General features: G+C 40.6%; 1 protein-coding gene across 4 annotated transcripts in view; it reads right to left on the reverse strand.

The window, feature by feature from the left end:
• klhl5 (kelch-like family member 5) overlaps nt 1–10,091 on the reverse strand; it is a 54,157-nt gene that overhangs the window by 42,012 nt on the left and 2,054 nt on the right. For 2 of the 4 annotated variants that reach the window (XM_037095269.1, XM_037095261.1), the window contains exon 2: nt 7,160–7,223. The exons of 1 other annotated variant lie outside the window; for it this stretch is intronic. Coding sequence is in view for 1 of the 3 variants with exons in the window: in XM_037095254.1 (XP_036951149.1) it covers nt 7,160–7,223; nt 10,009–10,051 (107 nt within the window). In the remaining 2 variants the exon portion in view is untranslated. Of the gene's footprint in view, nt 1–7,159; nt 7,224–10,008; nt 10,089–10,091 lie in introns of those variants that run through there. One more of the 4 variants, XM_037095254.1, reaches the window with a different exon arrangement.

Here is a 10,091-nt window from a genome sequence, read left to right on the forward strand (position 1 = left end):
CCTACGTGCGAAATAAAGAATGCAGAGGACGTGACCTCTTGGCTGACCCTATGGTAGATAAAACATGATAAAGTGCCCTCTTGGGTGCTGTTCAAGTGTAGAAGATGTGTGAAGTGCCCTCTCTTCACTATAAATGTATTGCAACTTCCTCCGCTCTGGTTCCCGATTGCACTCAACAGGGTCCCTTTTATCATTTTCGCCCTTGCCCCTCAAACATCCCGAGTCCGCCACTGTCTTGATATATCTGTTTTGTTTTGAAATGAGTTGATGAGTTAACAAAGTTAACAAGGACCAGTCTGAATGGTCAAGATTACTGGAACTGAAGTTTTTTTTTCTAGAAGATCTAAGAAGTGATTTCTTACATGCAAGTTTAAGAAATGCTTCTGCTTATCGGTGACTTCCATTATGAATCTCTGAAGCTGTGAGCCATCTACCTTCAGACATCCAAAAGTGCAGTTTGTGACTAAGCACAGGATAAAACGAACATGACAGGATGAAACAGGTTTAGAATTAGAATTAGCGGATCGAGGTAGTATTAAGGATAAGAAGGAGAGGAGGAACGGGCAGAAGGCCTTGTTGGTAGATAATTACTGGAGGGCGGGCATTTAGAGGACGCTGACACTGCAGCTTATCATCTCATAACTGGCCCTCGGTCCTTCATGTTTTAGCACAGGAGGGCTTTTAGCGTGCATCTGGTTTATTGAGTGAGCAGGAGAATGAGTGAAATGGTGACACGACGGAAGATCGTTTCGGATGTCTGTGTGTCAGGAGAGAGTCTCGAGATCCGTTATAAAATGTTAATCAAGCGTTGATGGCTTGAATGTTCCCACTGATGTACGATTATATTTAAAACTTTTCTTGATTAACGATAAGGCATAAACCTGCTCCCTCTGAACGTCTTTTATCAAAAACGCGAGAAAAGCCAAACACCTCAGAAATGTCAAGTCTACCAGGTGCCTTTCTCCCAAAACATCTGCTCGCTCCTGTATCTGGCAAACTCATGAATAACATTATCCCTAAATAAACTTCAGGAAATAAAAATTACCTCTCATGCATGAAGGAGTGTATACACGTGTGTCTGATGTTTGTGTGTGTGTCTGTGTGTGTCTGTGTGCCACTTTCCATTATAAAAGGTAGACAGAAGGCTAATTTTACCCTCATTGTACAAGCTCAGCTACAAGACGTGACAGGAATATTCAGCTCTAGAAAATGGTGCACACTTTACAAACCAGGCAGGGAAATGTTGTGTTCATCTCCCATCAAGCTCTTTGAGTGTGTGCTTGAAGAGCTCTATAAATAGCAGGGTCATCACATCACAAATACTTCATATAAAACAATAAACTCCTCCGTAAGAGCAGCAGCGAGGCACATCACTCAGCGTGACGTCATACAGGAGGTCATCAGCACTCACCTAATGCACCAACAATGACTCATTGCAGACCAAAGTGCTTTTGTTTTAGCTTAAATCTCTCCATGATGCTAATGAATTCATTTGACGCTCCATACAAAGTACTGCCATGACTATTTGTGTCATTGTCAGGAAAAGTTCACCCTCCAAAAAAAGAGATTTCAGTCATTACCTGCACACCCCCATGCCGATGGAGGGGATATGGGGAAGTTTTCACTATAACAATCGTGGAGCTTCACAACGATTGTTGCAGCATTCTGCTAAACAACTGAAGTAGATGGGGTCCTGTTTGTTTATGGTCACCTTCCAGTTGTTTTCAAACAGCTCATCCTCCATAAAGCTTGAAAAAAATTTATTTGCACTGAGTTGAGGTGATGATTCTCCAAGGGCTTTGTCATTATGAGACACCTTTCACGTTATTAATAGTAATTTATTCAATTTTAATGCTTTTACCTATACATAAAAATTATCAAGTCATCTGCATAAATAGACACAACAAATACAGCACAGAACTCTTCCAACTGCCATGTGTTTATGAAAGGGTGCATGTCTTTCTCAATCTTTCTAAAAGGAGTCAATATTTTCAATGAGACTGATTGCATGTTGCTAAATGATGCGTCTATTTATCTACATTTGATCAAGCTTTTATGCTAATGTGTGTTTATTGTGTTTTTATTGTTTCTATGTTACATTTTTATTGGGCAGTTTTATTGCAACCCTTCATGTGAGCGTGCTTTCCCTTCTAGGACCATAAAAGTTGACGGTGTGAATTGTGAACAATAAAGCACGTCAACGTGTTAAGTGTAATGTTAAATTAAGTCACTACAAACAGGGTTTCGAGATGCTGTGGATTCTGGCGTCAATTCCAATCAACAATAAGGCAAAACTACTGAATTTAGAGTACGAGGGCAGCATTTTTACCCAGCCCCCACCTTCTCGTGTGCAGAAGCAGAACGACTCATTTGTTTGGTGGGCAGGCCTGAGAGGAGGTGCGATAGGGGCGCATTGATTTTTCCTCATGTTAAAAAGCTTTTATTGACATGGCATTTTCTCACCAGGAAAGGTTACAGCAGAGGAGAAAGGAGGAGGAGAAAAAAGGTGAAACGTAAAAGGGATACAAAAGAGATGCAGCACCACAATGGCTCTGAGTTTGCTATAAATTCACCCCGCTTTAGAATCGTTTGAAGTGTTGCCTCTTCCGACACATTCACACACACACGTATGCTCACACTCACACACACACACAAAGATGTGACAGAAACTAAAAGCCCTGAAACTGTGTGAGAGCCAGCATGAGTGCCCCCATTCAACAAAAAACAGTTGGGAAGTAAGCAAGGAGAAAGAATCGGTTGAGGACAAACTGTATCCAGCACATACTACCAATATAAAGCAGTGTGTCACAGACAGACAGCGAGACAGACAGACATATTAGAGCCGCGAGGGGGATAAGTCTGGAAACCTTCATCACCTTTAAAGGTTTGCACATAATGATAATCTCTTTGTGAAACATCGTAATTTCCCCATAAAAAGTCATAAAGCTTCGCACTGGCTTCCTCTCTGGAGAGCCAGATGACGCCGTACCGCTGACACAGCACTGAATCACCGCGCTGTCCCTCCTCCTCCTCCGCCCGCTCTCTTTTTAATGGAAAAACATACTCAGTACCCCATTCCTCATTTCCCACAATTTCTCCCCCTTATTGGTCTCCTCTTTAACTTGTTTTCCCATTTTGCGAGTGCCGCTCATTACTTTTAAATACCTTGAGCACAGTCAGTGCACTGTTAATGAGCATGCCTTTTAAATGTGCATACTTTCAAGACAAAAGGCTGAGAGAGGAGAAATCATTGTTTTTGTGGAGGCAGCGGAAACATATTATGAGCACGACATGGACATATCTTGATCTTGTCATCAATCACTACCATGCATATACATAATCTTTCATTGGGAGTCGTGTTTCTGGCCACCTGGAGACTGTAAGTGCAGTATTCACTTTCTTTTAGCTCTGTGTTTGGTCTCCTCCATCTCCTAAAGAAAGTATCTTGCTCTTTAGCTGCCAAATGTTCCACTTTGTCCAGCTAGAAGCTAACCGTTTCAGTCTGTATTTTGGTGTGAAGTTTGAGCATCGCGTGATTTTTCCCGTAAGCTTCTGGAAGTAAGGCTCTCGACTGGCAAAGTCAACAGTGATTTAACTGGTTACGTTAGCTAGGAAATGGCTCAGCTCTAATATTAGCCAACAGGTTGTCAAACATGTTGATTTACAGATAAACATGGCCTGACGTCCCTCCAGATATTTACTATCCATCATATTTTCAGTGGCTGATCAGCGATTCCTTTTATTTATGCTTTCTTACTGTATACTTACAGCAGCATTCAAGTTTCCGAACCTGAACGCGACATCACATGAAAACAGCCACTGTATGAATATGGTCTCAAGGCTGTGCCTCTGATACTTTATTCAGTTGTTTTTACAGCTTTTTCACTTAAAGCAGCTGCCTGCTTTGGCCAAAAATGAGGCTATGAGAGGGTTAACAATAAAGTTGTGGGCCAGATGAGCCGAAATTCATTTTGAAGCTCTGTTAAGCCAAGCGAAGCTGAAGAATTTCATTTCCTTTCAAACTGTCATTTGATATACTGTGATTGTAAAAAGATTATAGCCACTCTTTGTATTTTCTTTCTTCTTGTTCATTTACATCATACCGTACACAAGTGAAGCCAAAGCTAATGCGTCATTTATTTGCACACAGGGTTGCCAATTTAACTAAGAAAATATTAGAACTATATGTCCTTGAATTGGAAAAAAAAATGGTGTGAGAAGGAATGTGTGAAAAATTTCACGAAAAATTTCAGCCTGTATCAAAGTGGTTGTCTGACCAACTTTGCCTCCCTCGAGCAAAGTGTGAAGTTTGGCTAAAAAGTTGCTCAAGGCTAGACAGGGTGCTTCCTCCTGAAATGCAAGTTGTTAGATGAGAGGAAAAGATGAAAATTTGACAAAGTTAATGTATGGAGATGTAGGCAGAAGGGGCACCACAGTGGTATTTTTCTCGTCTCATTAGCATGTTGAGTTTTATTCAGCTGCTTGACTGATGCAAAATCTAAACTGCAACGTGAGCTGAGCTAGCTTAGTTTAGATTAGATAACTTCATCATCTCCTGGAGGGGAAACTTGTTTGTTCACCCACGCACAGTGAGAGCTAACAGACATGAGTCAATGAGGTCGGGCCAAGGCAACAGTGGTAAAACCAACACACCAACTAGCACATATTCAAAGAGGAAAATTACTGCAGTGCAGGAGATGCCTAGCCGCTAAATTACCTAATAAATAAAAGTCAGCCCGTAAGTGATGCAGCTGAAATTGGTGCCAAACGACAGGCAATAAACATGAAATAAAAGCTTGAAAACTGACAGAAATACAACCCATGCCTCAGAAAGCAAGCAAGTTAGTAACACAACTCATTCAAAACTGTCACAGCTTTGGGCTAAAAAATACCCTTTAGGTCTGTCTGAGGAGCATTTTGGCATCCGTGACCCGTCACTTAACACAAGAAGCATTCTAATGAATCAGGAGACTAAACAATTAGATCACACTTGAAACCATGAACTGAAATTAAAACCAGAACAAGCCTGCCAATCTGACCTCTTTACTCCGTCAATTTCTCACCACAAACACACACAAAAAAGGAGGAAAAAAGAATGAAAGAGAACTTGTAGCCATTGATGCTTTACATCATTGTGTAAAGCATTTAAAGCAGATCCAGGGATTAAGCTCAGACATGATGAGAAGGATCAAATGTACAACGTCTAATGCCTGAGATACAACCACAACCTGCTCCGTGCCTGCCAAGTGCACCCCGTTGTTGAATATCCTCTCATGTACCTAAATCCCTAATCTCATCATGCTGTTACATTCATCTCTAAACTCTCTACATCAGATTCTGCAGTAATGGAGAGCTCCAAAAATATCCCACATATATCCAGTATCTCTGGAGTGATTCCTGTCCAAGGAGATACTGGAAACCTACAAGGTAACTGACAGTTAATGCCCATAATAATTGGAAAGAGTGCTGAGAATACCCGTTTTCTGTATACCTTGAACACACACGTCTCACTCAGTCTGCATTTGCATGTTGTGTTCATCATTAGAGCTTCTGACAGCAGCATTAAAAGGTGATCGATCTGTACTGTGTACAGTATGTGATGCAGCAGACTGCACTGCTGAACAAATCACTTGTATGATCTGAAAGATTAAAACATTCGACAGATCTCTGGGGATATTTGCTGCGGACAAGTCCAAAGTTCTGGCAGTGATCTCTGGAGTCTGCAGAGTTCGTAACAGCAAATCAAAGTATTGGACTGAATGGAAGGATGATGAGGTCATGGGGAGGGGGGTCAATCAAATCAAAAGATTTATCTCTGGAGGTTTAATTTAAGGGCAATCTGCTTTACACACGATAGCCATAAGCATTTGAATGAGACACAATAAGCTGTCAATTTACTTCAATGAAACGTGACAATAGAGTTGCAGTTGGGTGATTAACTGTAGAATAAACAGCAACAAAGTACATGCATGGAGAAGGTTGTGGTGGATGGCGGGTAAAAACACAAGAATTTCCCTCTATTGCATAAAGGAACTCAGTAGCTCTGAGCCATCATTCCTGAATTTCAGACAATTTGGAACTTGAAAAAAAACAATTCCTACACAAGACAGGGGAACCTGGGGTACATCTATCTACTCTGACTTCACTTCACACTGGCAGCACCATGGAAAGGGTGTGTGTATTTGTAGACTACAGTATTTGTATAAGGTTTGGGAATTCAATGATAAGATAGGTTTCAATGTTAAAAAGAGCCGTTAAATATAACATATAATGGCATCTGTGACCATGTGTGTTGTTTTTCTTCCTCCGTTTCATTTATGATGCAGAAAGGCTGCCCTGCTGAGGGTTCAGCTGTGTGTACACTTGTCAAAGGGACATCATTTTGTCACGGTCAGTCAAGTCTGGCGTCTTGTACCTAGAAGCGCTTTGAGGTTGAAGGTTGTAAGTTTCAACAAGGATGTTCCGACCTCAGATGTTGTCTGGAAACGGCATTAATGTGTCTCAGTGCAGCTGCCGGGGAAATCATAGACACCTGCAGCAAACTGATGTTCGTATGTATGGAAAGTCTCTAAAGTTCACAAGCAACGACATCAACCACTTCAGCAGACTAGAAGAAAAGTAGGCTCGTACAGCACACTTGCAAAGACTTATGAAGCTCAAATCAACTGAATGTAAATGGTAACAACAACTGTAAAGTTGTTACAGCACATATCATGACACAACTGCCATTCAGACTGAATCCTATAGCAATCTGACCACTTGCCAAGATATCTTACTCTGAGCAGACCGACAGACACACCGATTCTGGCAAATCAACTCGCATCCGCACATGTTGGTCCTCCGGCTGGAAAAGCAATAAAACTGGGGATATAACATCCTGGACTGAGAGTGTTTGAACACCTGGCTTTCCTCTGAGGGCTCAACTCTCTCCAGGCATCTGCACTGATCGCAAATTTACATTTCCTAGGTCCATCTGCTCGAGCTTCCACCCAATCAACCCCAGCTATTTATTGGTTTTCTGTCAAGTTGATAGCTCGAAAATTATTGGACTAAAGGGAGCATGGACCTAAAAGGAGGTTTCATTTTCCTATTCATGCCGGTCTGTCACAGCAGCTGACTAATCAGACACGCATGGCGGTAACGGAGAGGCAGGTCTTACCTTTGATTCTCTAACCAGGTTTCAAAGAGACTCGAGGATCCTGGAGATGTTTCCAGCTGCTCCCCTGAAAAAATGTGGAACACTCAATTTCACTCTCGATTTCACTCCAGCCAATAAAAAACTGTTTTGATACGCGCTTCAGCCCCCTCTGATATCTTCTAACCCTCAGCTTGTGCCATCTGTGTGGAGCTGTGCGATAACATACTGAGCATGAAACACATCGAAGCATGCTAAAACTTCAGTCTTCATACATTTTTTTTTTAAATATACATTTAACCCTGAGGTTTTCACTGTTAAAGGTGAAAAATAATATTTCAGAGACACTGAGACGAACACCTTTATCAAAGGGTGGTCTTTGGTTCAAAGTCTACAGTATTAATTCAAAATAAAAGGTTAAGAAAGTATATGCTCTCCTGGTCAATAAGGATGGGCAAGTTGCACAATAACACCGCAACTGGTTACAGGACTTTTGGTGTATGCGTTCATTGTTTAAAGGCCAATTAAGCAACTTTGAGTTGCGAGGATGGATGTAATTGAGATGAACTAAAAGCGAATAAAAATCTTAAATCGTCATCAGACATTAGCTGAAGGGTTCCAAGATCGCATTTCAGCCTACGTGCACCTCTTTTTCTCTGTTCACCTGCATGTAACCAAAGCCCACTCAAGCGTGATTGGTCAATGCTACTCTGACCAGAACACCCCCTTCCCCAAAATCCAGCCACTTTCCTCCATATTCTGCATTCATACGGAGATATCTGTTCATAGAGATTAATATGTATAAATACATAATAGCCATACGCTCAAAATATTTGGGAAAGCTTCGACTGTCGAGCAGCTATGATTAGAAATGAAAGGACAGAAAGTGATTTTTTTCTTAGTTTTGGCTGCTTCCATCCGGTTCTAAGCTGCCGACTGAGCCCTGAGAGAGGCGAGCCGCTGTGGAGTGGAGATAAGGCTTCACCTGCCAGCCACGCTCGTCACTGTGTTTGTGTGTTTGAGTGTGTGTGTGTTTGCCTGATTGTGTGTGTGCACGCACGTGTGTGTTTCTGTCCCAGGCCAACTGAGATAAGTGGCTCTCAGGAACCCAAGCGTAAAATCTGAGCTACACTAAACACCCAACAGAGATCAAGTCAAATAGTACAAAGGAAAAATACATATTTTTCCAGAAAAGAGTAAAATGATGAAAAAAAAAAAAAAGAAACAGAAAAGGTCATGTCCTCTACAGCAGGAATAGAAACACAGGTCTCGTTATTATGCCACAATATCTGATATCTATGATTTAATATCATGTAATTATAAGAAATCTTTTCAAATCTATGTCATAACACCTAATAATTATCTGATTCCAAGTCACTATTATGAGAAACTTTCTAATTATGGTTTTTGTTTGTCTGTTGGTTGGCTGGTTGGTTTGTCAGCAGGATTACACAAAAACTACTGAACGGATTTACTCAAATTTTGGATGGAGGATGGGTCTCTGCCCAGAATATAACCCTAACCCCACAATGGACTCAAATGCAGCAGACGGAAGACCATTGGATGAACTTTTATTCAGGGTGAAGGAAATTGTGCTCACTTTCTTTAACATTGTAAGAGAGAGCGTATTAAGAGTAATACTGCTAGCTCTTGATAAAGAAAATGAGGTGTATCACAGTTGCTGGTATCAAGCGAGTACAATATGATGGAGATACTGCATCTGCTGATCTTAAAGTATGGTTAACCTGTCATAGGTTGTTCAAAATGTAGAGTGATGAAGAGTTTGATATTGGATTAGGCTTGACGGAAATGTTTCTCATAACATTCTAGTCATGAGAAATGTTCATATAGTCATGATGTAGAACTTCTATGATTTATAATTTATGATTCATCTCATAAGTATGAAGATTAATCATGAATTATAATATGATATTTCAGAGTTATGGGATACAAAGTCTTAATCAGGAGAAACTGACTTATCCTAAAATGATGAGACAGTTCAGAAAAGAATGAAATATTACCTCATAACCATGCGACTGTGTGAGATACTGACTTATCTCACTGAAAGCTGCATTATGTAACCTTATCACCTAAAATGTTAGTTTCAACATCATGCTGATGGAACAGTGTCTTGTAACAGGGTTAACGTTATCCCTGTCTTGGACAAGACATACATGTTTACTTCCAGTTTGCAACAGATAACATTGTTGTGATGTAATGAGTTTTGTTTGTAGTTAGTGCCCAGGCTACGTATGACAAATTGTTACAGACCTGGGATTTGTATTTACAACAGTGGTGTTGCACTCAGCAACTGTGTGGAGGGGGTGTTAAATATCAATTTCTACATAATGTTGCTTTAGTATGAGTATGAGAACATTTTGCAAAAAAATCTTATTTAGTCCTTAATAATTATGCAATACTAAGGCATAATTCTGAGAAACAGACTTAGCTCTTAAGTTTAAGAAATGCTGTAGAATCTGACAATTATAACTTCATGTCCCATTATGAGAATAAATATAATGATCACATACTAAGTCCTAACTGTCCACAGGGGTTAGATCAGGGGAGTGTTGGAAGTTCATGTTCATCTCCTCATTTTAACAACAGCAACTAAAAGAGTGGGTCTATTATACAAAATCTCTCTCCTTTATGTCACACAGACGTTTAAAGAAACACAAACACATTCAACCACAAGCTGACTTCTCTTCTCTTACCGTCCACAGCCCACTACAACACATGATTGGTTATCTGTCTGTCTTGTTTCTCACACATGACTTTAATGCAAAAAACTACCACAGTCTATCGATCTCATGGTTATAGAGGATGACTGATCGCCACCCCAACACTTTTCTCCCACAAAAAAATCCACTTACATTGTGTGGTTGGAAACACTTTGTCGCTTCTGTGAGTGTCCATTTCTCACTCGTCGTGAGGAAACAACAGGAAGTGTAATAGG

The sequence above is a fragment of the Acanthopagrus latus genome, chromosome 1 (assembly GCF_904848185.1).
Source record: "Acanthopagrus latus isolate v.2019 chromosome 1, fAcaLat1.1, whole genome shotgun sequence".
In the NCBI taxonomy this organism is placed as follows: domain Eukaryota; kingdom Metazoa; phylum Chordata; class Actinopteri; order Spariformes; family Sparidae; genus Acanthopagrus; species Acanthopagrus latus.